Here is a 12,458-nt window from a genome sequence, read left to right as displayed (position 1 = left end):
AAAAACCCTCTTATTATAAGACTCTACATGGTCATATGCCCTTGCTTATAATTTCCCAACAGCCAACTGCCTTCAAGATGACATCCTCACTCCCTGGGCTAGACCTACATAACCTGGCCAGAAGCCTGACCTGTGCTCTCCTCAGATGACATCAGTTGCAGGTCCTGGCCATACTTGCCTGGCTCAGGGTCCCATGCTTCTCTGTCTTCGGACACACTGTTTCATTTTTGTGAAAGTTATTCTATTCTACTGTCTCTGCCCTCGGCAAGCTTAAGGGTCCTTCTGTGGGTCTCCTATGGCCCTGACACATCCACTCAGTAGGATGAGGGCAGTGGTCGAGGTAAGGGGCAAATAAGTTTCTCCCCATCAGGGGAACCCCATAAAGATGAGGATATTAGGGACTGTGCACCCAATTTTACATGTGTTCCCCACTGCAAACAACGTGCCTAGTACTCGACTGCTGTTCAGTAAGTGTTTGCTGAGTGAGGGCATGTGGCTTTTTCTGTGATAATCAGATAAAGCCTAAAGTCTATGGTAGGCACTATTTTTGCTTCCCAATTCCCTACTATCTTGCTTCCTAAAATGCACTGGCAGCTGTTTTCACTGAGGTGGATTGACTTCTGATGACATCAACACACAGCACATTTCACTGTGCTGAGACTGCTTCCCCTGGCTGCTGGCAGAGGCGAAAGACGCTTTAGGACTCGAAAACACACAGTCCATGATAAAGAAGAGAAAAACAAGAAAACAGCTACAAGGAAGCCTGAAAACAAAAAATGTACCGAAGTGTAAAGCTGTTCATGTTTCCAGCCAGTTCATGGGACAGTTACTCGGGGTAAGAGGCCACCTCCACGGCTTCCCCCAGATACCATCTAGCTTCACTAGGGAAGAAAACTAAATCATTATGGGCTGGTTGGGTTCCCTCTGCCACTAGGAGAAAACACTTTTGTTTCATTCATTCTTGGCAAGATACTTCCTATGAGTAATCTTTCACTTTTGTAAGTGCTAAAGTTATCAAAGAAGAAAATAAAACATCTATGAAAGTGTTGCCACTGTGCAGAAGCAGCAAAAGTCAGCCTCTCAAATACAATAATAAAAGCGATTTACCAGGAGCTCTAGCTAATTATGCACCGTTGCTATGGTTATTCTGTGAGACAATAAAAGGTAATGGGGCTGTTTCTGAAGTGAGTGGAGAAGAACCCCACACGATCACTGAGGTGGACTGCTGGCTCTTTTGAACAATTTCTCCCCCAGTCAGCGTGCATCTGGGTGAGCTGAAGTCATTAAAATACAAGACCTCCTGACAAGGGCTGCTAACCTCCATCCTTAAAAAACAAAAAAGACTTTTCTAACCATAAAATATCTTCCATTAATGAGTTTTCCAATTAGATTTGTTTTGCCAACTGGAAAAAAAATAGTAATCATGGACAGACTAACCAAGGGTCTGAGGGCTGTGTACCAACCTGAAGGAGAAGCAGGCTGGCTATGGCAAGACAATAAGGTGGCCAACAGGACTTAGTGACTGTGAGCCTTTGTTCCTGAAGATATTTTCTACTTGGCTCAGCCGCTCAGCATAGCAGGCTGCATTCAGAGTGTATGGATGTGATTTATATATTTTCACTGTTTTTTTTTTTTAATTAAAAATTTTCTCTGAGAATAAAAAAAATTGAATGTTGGTGAGCTTGTTCAGTGAAATAGACCTTAGAAAACCCAGGACCTGTGTTCAGAGACAGCCACAGGGGAAGGCATCCTGTGAAATCTTCTGTGAAACAAAGAAATTGTGATCACAGTATGAAAGCAACAAGCTTTCTTCTCATGTGATTAAGAAACAGTATTTGAAATCTACAAGACTCAGTTGGTAGGAGGCTTAGTCATACATGGGTTAGAAAATGAAAGACCTAAGAGACTTCAAGAGGCTACCTACTCTACTCCCCATCCTCTAAATCTCTAGGTGCTGAAAAAGGAAAAGAAAGGAGTGAGAGGAGCAGGGAGTAAGTAAGGGAAGAGGGGAGTCCAAGGAAGATAGGAATACAGAACGAGAGGAAGCTATCTCTAACATCTCGAAAAGGAAAGTTTTTCTCAAGAAATTTCAGGTCTCAGAACAGTGACAAGTCATCTAAAATTTTTAGGTCTTCACTAAGATTTGGCTGGTATTTTCACAACAGGAATATTTAATTTTTCCTTTGCTTGCCATTATTATCTAGTGGTTACTCTATTTACAGGTGTGTGGTCCCCTCTGAGCCATATTTCTCATTGAATGGGTAGCAATACAACCACTCCTCTTGACAATTTCACTTCGAAGGACTTTCGTCTGAAGGATGCAGCTGAGAGGAAAGTCAGTTACTCTGCTGTCAGGATCCCATCTGATGGGAAAAAAGCTGCATATACAACTGAACGTTTAAGGCAAGCTTGTCCAACCCATGGCTTGCAGGCTGCATGCTGCCCAGGATGGCTTTAATGCGGCCAAACACAAATCTGTAAACTTGCTTAAAACATTATGAGATTTTTTTGCCTTTTTTTTTTTTTTTTTTAAATAGCTTATCAGCTATCGTTAGTGTAGTTTATGTGGGGCCCAAGACAATTCTTCTTCTTCCAGTATGGCCCAGGGATGCAAAAAGATTGGACATCCCTGATTTAAGAAAACCCTTGGTTTTTCCAAAATAACCAAGTAATCTATAGTGTCTCTATCACTGCAGACAAGTATATCATAAGCACACACTAAACCGAAATTGTCATTTATTCCGAAAAAAAATTTCACTTTAGTCAGAAAAACCTCATCCATTCAAATTTCTCTATTTAGGATTTATCATTTCACAGATGCAATAGATATAATTCTAAATGAATAAAACTGACTTCATTTCAGGGTCCACTAAATATTTTATGATACAATAATATGAAGCCTAAATTATTGTGAATTATGTTTTTCAACTTCAGTTTTGATTATCTGTCATGTTTGTTCATCTTTTAACGGTATGTGAGGGCATGAAACTAGTATTTCCTTTTTAAAAAACTGCTTTAGTATTCCCACAATTGGCATTTAGGCTTTGTTTATCGCTTTTATTATGAAAGTCAGAGTTTAGCTTAATTATGAACTGACACAAACATCAGTGAATCAGTGACTTTCTGAGACAGAAGTTAGTCAATCCATGATAAACCTATAGAAGAACAGACAGACTTTCAATTACGCCAAGTCCTCTTTGATCTACTCCTGAATACTTTCTTTTAATGTTGCTTCTACTAACAAGATTGCAAATGCCTTAATGGTATCTTTGTTTGCTCCTGGTGTTTTGCACAGAGCATATATTCAGTAAGTATTTTTGTGCACCAATAAATGTCAACACAAAGAAGCATCATTTGACTTCATTAGAAAAATAAGGCACATGCATTAGTTTCCCTGATTCTGGCTGAATTTGAAGTTTGCATTCAATAGGTTTCACTAAGGAAAAAGTTGCATTGGCTTCCTTTAGAATTAATCCAAAAACCCAAGGATGTTTCCTGCCAGGCTTGGGAAACATGAGGTAAGGACAAGGAATTCACTTGGCAGGTCCCCAAGTGGCATCTGCCAGCACTTACAAATCGAGCTTTCACTCTCTTGGGTAACTCTTCATCTAAAGTGTAGATGTCCTCTCTCTTCATTGCTATCTGGGATCCATCTTCAAACTCAACCTAATGAAATAAGATAATATGATACACATTAAAAAAACAGCACTGACCATTTTTAAAGGTTCCAATTAACTCCATAAAAAGATGAAAAGGACTCAAACAGAACAAACAAGGGAACCAGCTGAAGACCAAAGGAAGTAAGAAGAGTTATTTCCCTTATTAAACTAAGTAGAGGCCGGGCATGGTGGTTCACGCCTGTAATCCTAGCACTTTGGAAGGCTGAGGGAGGCAGATTCCAAGGTCAGGAGATTGAGACCATCCTGGGCAACATGGTGAAACCCTGTTTCTACCAAAAATACAAAACTTAGCCAGGCATGGTGGTGCATGCCTGTAGTCCCAGCTACTTGGGAGGTTGAGGCAGGAGACTTGCCTGAACCTGGGAGGCAGAGGTTGCAGTGAGCTGAGATTGCACCACTACACTCCAGCCTGGCGACAGAGTAAGACTCCGTCTCAAAACCAAAAAAATAAATAAATAAACTAAATACAAAATACATTTTAAAACAGGCCAAAATTCTTGGAAATGAGTGTCTTGGAATATGGGATATGAAAACTTTATCTGGCAAAGCAAAAACAAAGAAAAGTAGCTGCTGATCAAATGGAAATCACAAAACATGAAATTGTGGGAAATTTAGCATTAAAATGGGTTGGATCTGTTAACACCATTTCTTTAGGAGGCTCTGACAACGTAACAGGGAGAACTGTTTCTCTCTGTGAAAGGAAATATAACATATTTCCTTTTTTTTCTTTTTAATTAAGACAGGGCCTTGCCCTGTTGATCAGGCTGGAGTGCAGTGGCCTGATCTCAGCTCACTGCAACCTCAACCTCCCAGGCTCAAGCAATCCTCCCACCTCAGCCTCCTGAGAAGCTGGAACCATGGCCATGTGCCACCATGCTCAGCTATTTTATTTTACTGTTTTTTAGTAGAGACAAGGTCTCACTAGACTCAAGCAGTTCTCCCACGTTGGCCTCCCAAAGTGTAGGGATTACAGGTGTCAGCCACCATGCCCAGCCTGTTTACTCTTACATAATAATCCTCCCGGATAAAATAATTTCTCCAATTCCTACAGAGCTTGAACTTTCAAAACTCACTTGTCAAATTCAATCAAATGCCATCAAAGGAGCCAGGAAAATCTGTTTCTCAACTTGCTAACATGTAAACCTCATCAATGTGTGAAAATACATCATTATCTAAAACAAAATGTTTAAAACTTTTTTCACACTAACCAAATGGAAGCAAATAATTTCATAACCAATTTTTTAACATTTTAAAAGATTTTGTCAAAGAAAAGATAAGTAACCACATTTGCTTAGTGCTACATGTAAGAAGCTTTACTTTTGCACTTATTATTTAATTAAATGTAATTAACAGAAACCTAGAGCACCTAGGTTTAGACTGGTTTAGGTTTAATCCAACATGAACTAATCTAGCCAGAAACAAAAGGGATGTAATCAGGTAGAATACTTAATATGTTCTAATTCTGAACCACATATTTTTCAAGTCCCTAAATTTTGTTTGTCTGAATTTTTTACTTTTAAGAAATGAAAATATGCTTGTACTTCTTGTCAAGAGGTAAGTTAAACCACACAGCAGTGCCATGTTAATAAAAAAAATCTAGAGTTTGAAAAAAAATTTACACTTATTTTTGTTTTTTGGTTTTTTCTTGAGACGGAGTTTTGCTCTTGTTGCCTACGTTGGAGTGCAATGGCATGATCTCGGCTCACAGCAACCTCCGCCTCCTGGGTTCAAGTGATTCTCCTGCCTCAGCCTCCCAAGTAGCTGGGATTGTAAGTGTGCCGCCACCATGCCTGGCTAATTTTTATATATTTTTTTAGTAGAGACGGGGTTTCACCACGTTGGTGAGGCTGGTCTTGAACTCCTGACCTCAGGTGATCTGCCTGCCTTGGCCTCTCCAAGTGCTGGTATTACAGGCGTGAGCCACTGTGCCCAGCCACACTTATTGTTTAATTCACAGAATGTCCAACTGATATATCGCTGTACTTTGCATTAAACACTCTCTTAAGCTTGGGTGGATGATATCATTAACTGGCCACATCTGTGCCAATGCATTGGTCTAGGTTTGCTGAGATGCCCGGGTGGGTATGTCTCTCAGGCAAAAGTTACCAATTCTGGTTGATGAACATCCATCACTGTCTTAATAAAGATCAAACACATAATTGAATGTATCATTATCCACGTACTGTTAGCATTTTGAATAAGCTAAACAATACAGTGGAATTAGGTGCCAGTCACATGAGAACTCTTGCTGCCACTTCCGGGAGGGCTGACAATGGGAAGGGTTTTCTTCCTGGCCTTGTTTGAGCAGAATAATTTCTTTAACATTTAACTAGGCCATAGTGTCATCTGATTTACACAATTTGATAGCATAGCTAGAACCACCTGTGCCTACTTTCATTTGTTTTAGACCACTTAAAACATCTAAAAGACAAAAAGCAATTACAAACCTAGAAGGGAGTATGCTGTGCTAGGACCAGGGTAATCAACTGTCCTAGTTCACCTGGGACTCAGGGGTCCCTTGGGATATAGTTATTTTCAGTACTAAAATCAGGGATGGTTCCAGGCAAGCAGGGATGGTTGTCCACCCTAGTTAGGGCGGAGCTGAGAGAGAATTTTGGCCCTCTCTTTACCAGCTGTGTGCTCTCGGACAAATTATTTAAAAAATTATTCTTAAATCATTAAAATTTGGTTCACAGCCTTTCTTCCCTCATTTGTAAGACAGGAGTCAATAACATCTATTTTGTAGGACTACTCTGAGGGTCAAAAAATGCATATGCCTAGTATATTAAGCACTGTGCAGCAGGTATTTATCTGTCATATCTATTTTTAAAACTGTCTTTATTTGATGGTGAAGTTTAATAATTAGACACAAAACACAAAATGATCTCAAAAGGCCACTTGGCTTAATGAGGAATTTTAAACTACTTGTGCTTGAGAGACAATTTTAATATTAGTCTTAACTTTTTCATTGAGTCTATAAATATGCTTATAGTTTTATGTTGATAGACCAACATAAATTCAACTGAAGTTAACACACTGATTACTAATTAGCCTGAATTTCAACATATTCTCATTATGTGATACTTTTCATGTAATGGCTTTGCTACATGTAAGAAGCTTTACTTTTGCACTTATTATTTAATTAAATGTAATTATTTTATTGTGCATTATGTAGTAATGCTTCTTTTTCTGGATCCTCCAGTATTATTAGCCTGTCTTGCGATTTTTGCCTAATTCTGGTCATTCTAATGCAAAGATGCTCCAGTACCTTTACTATTATAAATAACTTGAATTTGTGTCTTGAGACCATATGCAAATACCATATGCAAAGGGGGAAATGGCCTTTACACAGACACACAGACACACACACACACACACACACATACAATGTATGTGCATACATCCTTCCCTATCCATTCCCCTTGGGTTTTTCTAGACCATGAAAAACACTCTCTCCTAAGTTTTTCAAACTTCTTTGAACACCTTTAATTGCACTGTGCTCCAGTTCCTGACGCAGTGTCTTATAATGCACTCTTCCATTTAAGCTCTTGCTCCTTATCAGTCTTTGAACAATTTCTCTGTTGAAACTGATAGTCTTATCATTCTCAAGCTGTTTTTCAACAGGCCTGAACCTTCTTGCTTTTTCTCCTTTTACTTCAATCCTCCTGTTTTCACTCTACAGTTTAGCCTGAGAATCTTGATTTCTGACACCATGTTACTGAAAAGTCTACAATGTATTGGCTCTAAATGTCCCCTTTTAAAACCTTTCTGAAGGAATATAAATGTACATGTGCTACCCATGTTGTTTCCCTTATTAAAGCTTAACTCATTTCTGGGTGAAATAAAAGTAATTAATTTTTAAATTGTATATATACTCTTTAATACTATGTAGGGTTCCCTAGTGAACAGAATGTCCAACTGATAGCCGTACTTTTCATTTAAAAAAGCATTCCTTTAAGCTTGGGTGGATGATAACCATCAGCTCCTTGTGACATTAACTGGCCACATCTATGTCAATGCACTCTTGTCTAGCTTTGCAGAGATAGCGGGTGGAGTGGGGAGAGTATGTCTCTCGGCAAAAGCCACCAATTCAGGGGCTGCTGGTTGAAGAGTGGCCATGACTGTCGTGGCTGAAGGTGAGATAAATCGGCCAACTAGTCTCTCCCCATACAACAGAAACAGCGGGAGGCAGCCTGCCTTCTAGTCACTTATCTTTCTGGCAGAACCATATTCCTTACAATTAAATCATTCATCAAATGTTGTTAAGAGTTTCCCAGTGTCCAACTTGGTAATAAAACTCCAGGGTTTCGATCTGGGTCATTACACATTGAATCTTTGCCTCCTGCATAAAATAAGAGGTGCCCGAAATTGATGTGACTTATTGATCAGCAGCACACTTGAGATACTATCTCCTTCTGACTTATCATGTCAATCTCAGCAAGCATCACAGAGAAGGAAAAACCCACCTGGTACATATGGGCAATGTTTGATCCAAAATATTTTGCTCCATAGAGTTTGCCATCAGGCCACTTGACTTGGACGACTTCTCCCTCGGCAGGTGGGCCCAGCTTCAGACAGTCTCGGCTCTACAGAATAAACAGAGACAGGCTTTTCAAGAGGAGTGCCTAAGTGACTGCATTTAGAACTTAGCAAATGATGAACTCCTGGCAATTAAAAGGAGTTATTGCCTCTGTGTTTTATGGATTATGATCTCGCATGGGTGTTCAGGGGAAGAGATATGAGCCAAAGGAGTATTTAAAGATTCAGCCTACATCATAAAGTTGCAAAGGAGCCACCATAATCCAAGCAGAAAAAAACAGCAGCATTTACATTTGCTATTTGAAAAAGAATTGTTCAGGGGGTAACTAAAATATGCATAGAAACCGCTTTAGTGGAGGAATAGACCAGCTAATGATTTATAACACCTGACATTTATATAGCATTTTGCAGTTAACAAAATGCTTCAGCATACATCTCATGTGATCTTATAATCAACCCATGACATAGAAAGAGATTATTAATTATCCCCGCTTTAGTGACAAGGAAACTGAGACTCCTGCGAGGATCCTTTAAGTTGCCAGGATCTCTGGAGAAGTGAAGCTGAATGGGAGAATAAAAGACACCCAGGTGACAGTGGAGCAGGGGAGAAATGGCGTGCAATTGAAGCAGCAAGGACTTGCCAATGCAGCAGCGAAGGGAAAACAGGAGCACCTGCAGCATGGCGGGTGAAGCTGGGTGGGTGTGTCCTGTTTAGCACACCCCTTCTAAAGACCCCCTGGACCTCCCTACATAAATGTGCTTCTGCCAGCATCTCCTGTTAATTGACTAGCCCACCTTTTTCTGCAGGTAACCATGGTGGCACCCATAACCAGAATCTTTTCATTTCAGATCTTCTGTTTCACGTTGCCACCTCCCAAGGCAGTAATTCAGAACAAACTCCCCGAGTGATTAATCCTGAAAGGTGCTTTTATTTTATTTTATTTTATTTTATTTTATTTTATTTTATTTTATTATTTTATTTTATTTTATTTTTAAGGCATGGGAGGGGGACAGGGAAGATAGTAAAACATTTAAACATTTGCTCACACCTAGTTTGCAAACTTTTAAATTTGTATGTATTGAGTAGGACACTATACAATTTTAATACAAGGGAATTAAATACTTGACTATGGTAATTTTTAATTTCTTTTGCACATTTAGCAATTCATGATTTGCTAATACTGGTATTTTACTGATGAGGACAATCTGAATGACTGAAATGCACACTTGACCAGTCAAGCTATAATGCAGACTGGGCACATTCTGTGGTTTAAATGAGAGGCATACACAGGAAATATTTAGTTGTTTATGACTGGAAATCTAACATGTATTATTTCTTATTACTAATAGAAATTGTGCCTTATAAAGGAGTGGCCATTTGATTGCTGGGTTAGGAGTATACATGGAAGGCCCAGCTGTTCATTTTTCTACCTGTAGGCTATGCTTCCATTAGAGCTACAGCAAAGAAAAAAATAGCTTGCTCAGAGGCTCTACAGAACTGACAATATGCATCTAACTTAGTCAAATGAAAGTAAGTCTTTTGTTGGCCTTCATAATACTTGACCTCAGGACATGCGGAATTGAAAGGGTAGGCTGTAGAGATGTATTCAATGTATGCCCATGGGGTTACCACCTCTCTTTCCATTTCCCTTCCCAAGATTTATGTGGTACCAAGAACACCGGAAGGTATAGCTTCTGAGTATAAACTGATTACATGTGTCAGTCTCTGAGGTTAGAGAGTCGCATCAGCTCTGGATTCCTCTGAGCTGAAGCCCAGGTGCTGGGGGGTAAGCGTGGCGGCAGGAGGTGGCATATGCTTTTCCCGCTGCTAACGCTTTCTCCCATGTGGAGGGATCTCCACTCAGATAATACATCTGGCTCATCTTCACCCCCTGTTAACCTTTTACAAGAGGATTGGTTATGACTTACTTTTATTTTTGAATTCTGAAGGAGACTGTATTTCCCCAACTATGTCTCATGGTACCCTGGAGTGCCACAGCAAACTCACGGGGACCCTGTAGAATACATTCAAGGGAAGCACGGTGACACTTATGAGGCACCCAGCATACTGATACTGGTGAGTTATTTGGACCTAATTTACTTAACACATAGAACTGTTAGGCATTTCTTTTGACTGAGAGGCAAAGCATGCTGAGGTACTAAGGGTGCTGCAAGCCAAGAAAATTTGGTGACCTCTAGCTCAGCACCTTCCCTTTCTCTCTGGAGCCATCATGCAGACAGAGAACCTGCACTCTGCTCTGCTCCTTCCACAGACAAGAGCCTGCACTTTCCTGCACCGCCCATCACTAGGTAAGCCTGTCTAATTCCAGGGTCCATATTTGAAACCTGTTTGCCCACAGATATAAGCCCCACTCCTCAACATCTGCTTTATTACTCATAAAGGTAATACGTTACACCTCCAAATCCTGACTCCTCTGTCTCGCTTTTCCTCAGGCAGGGTGAGACATGCTATTTTTTGGGTCCTTCTCGAATCCCCACAGAGGCAGGTCAAAGCCTCGGGAAATTCAGGAGGCTGTACCCTGCACTTTCTTACCCACACAAACAACTTTCAAGCAGGAGAGTTATGGCCTCACTTTCTTTATCATTTAGGTCCTTAATTTTACAGATTTGCCCTTCAGCAGAACTTTATTCACCTTTAAAATAAAATCCCTCAAAATAAATCCCAACCTGCAATTTTAGGTATCACATCACCAAGGAGAGGTAAGGGACATAGAAACGCGGACTAGACAAGCATAAACTGCATTCGAGCAGTTTAATCTTAAAAACATAGTTTTATTAACAAACTGAATGGATGAACTTTACTAAGTGACAATTCTTTTTCAAAAAGGCTTTTGGAAACAATACCTGGGATACTTTGGTATCTTTTATTACTAATTGTAAACTAACCTTTTACTCACAGGAAATCTTAATTTAGCATTGGAAGTGCCTGACCTCAACTAACTCCTTACTGCTCAGCCTCCTCCTAATGTTGCTCGGTATCAGCCACAAAGATTAAATTTATAATCTTTCATGCCAAACTCAAGAAGACACTTCAGTTTGCTTTCTCAATCTTCTTGCTTTCAAAACTCTTTTTCTTTATTTATAGAAGAAAAATAACAAACCAACTTTGTAACAAGTTAAGTTATTCTGTGCTTCCCCCACCTCCAAAACCAGGGGGCACGATTCTCATCTATAACAGCTCCTTTCTCATCCTTCACCAGGTCATTCAGCTGGAAGGACATATATTTTGATGAGCATATAACTTTATTTAGTATGTAAAATTTATTATTTACTCCCTAGCTACTTTCCAAAAGAAGTTAAGGTAGCTTGGAGTAAAACATAAAACCGCTTATTTCTGTAACATCTACTTTCATCATAAAGAAATAGTGTCAATTCATCAGCTGTTTCACATTTTGAGTTTGCCAGCAACTTCCTATGACTACGTGGGATATAAATTTAAACAAGAATGAGACTAGAAGCATGTGGGCTGATGAAAAGAAGTTGAAAGGTTTGATATTTAGGCTTCTCTGATTCTCTCCAAAGTAGAAGCTGGTGGGTGTCCCCAAAATTGTTTCAATCACTAATTCAAAACCGATTTACTGACCACCTACTGTGTGTGAGACACTAGGAGCCAATAAAGCCCAGCGGCCCAAGCCAGAGACAGACAGAGGGCATTGCACCCACACGTGAGGCCTGTCACACTAAACTCCACAGTTCTGGGGGGTGGGGGTCTCCAGGGTCCTTGCAAGGGGGGAGATCTATGAGGGCTTCAGAGTAGAACTTTGATTTTATTTACAAATTAGGTTTCTGAGTAAGATTTCATTTGGGGTAAAAAAGTTTCTTTTAAAAATAAAAGGTCTGGAAGATGGCCAAATAGGAACAGCTCCGGTCTACAGCTCCCAGTGTGATTGACGCAAAAGACGAGTGATTTTTGCAACTGAGATACCTGGTTCATCTCACTGGGACTGGTTAGACAGTGGGTGCAGCCCATGGAGGGCGAGTTGAAGCAGGGCAGGGCGTCGCCTCACCCAGGAAGTGCGAGGGGTCGGAGGATTTCCAATTCCTAGTCAAGGGAAGCCGTGACAGACTGTTCTTGGAAAAACAGGACACTCGTGCCCAAATACTGCACTTTTCTCAAGGTCTTAGCAACCAGCAGACAAGGAGTTTCTCTCTCATGCCTGGTTTGGTGAGTCCCATGCCCACAGAGCCTTGCTCACTGCTAACGCAGCAGTCTGAGAC

General features: G+C 40.3%; 1 protein-coding gene across 9 annotated transcripts in view; it reads right to left on the bottom strand.

Moving 5' to 3' along the window:
* The window catches only part of LOC105489137 (lysine demethylase 4C), a 416,176-nt gene that overhangs the window by 2,173 nt on the left and 401,545 nt on the right, over positions 1-12,458 (bottom strand). For all 9 annotated transcript variants that reach the window (XR_011612551.1, XR_011612550.1, XM_071077763.1 and 6 more), the window contains 2 exons: positions 8,147-8,266; positions 3,574-3,666 (listed from right to left, as the gene is read on the bottom strand). Coding sequence is in view for 7 of the 9 variants with exons in the window: in XM_071077763.1 (XP_070933864.1) it covers positions 3,574-3,666; positions 8,147-8,266 (213 nt within the window). In the remaining 2 variants the exon portion in view is untranslated. The remainder of the gene's footprint in view (positions 1-3,573; positions 3,667-8,146; positions 8,267-12,458) is intronic.

Source organism: Macaca nemestrina, chromosome 14 (assembly GCF_043159975.1).
Source record: "Macaca nemestrina isolate mMacNem1 chromosome 14, mMacNem.hap1, whole genome shotgun sequence".
In the NCBI taxonomy this organism is placed as follows: Eukaryota; Metazoa; Chordata; class Mammalia; order Primates; family Cercopithecidae; genus Macaca; species Macaca nemestrina.
This window is presented reverse-complemented; position numbering and strand designations above follow the sequence as displayed.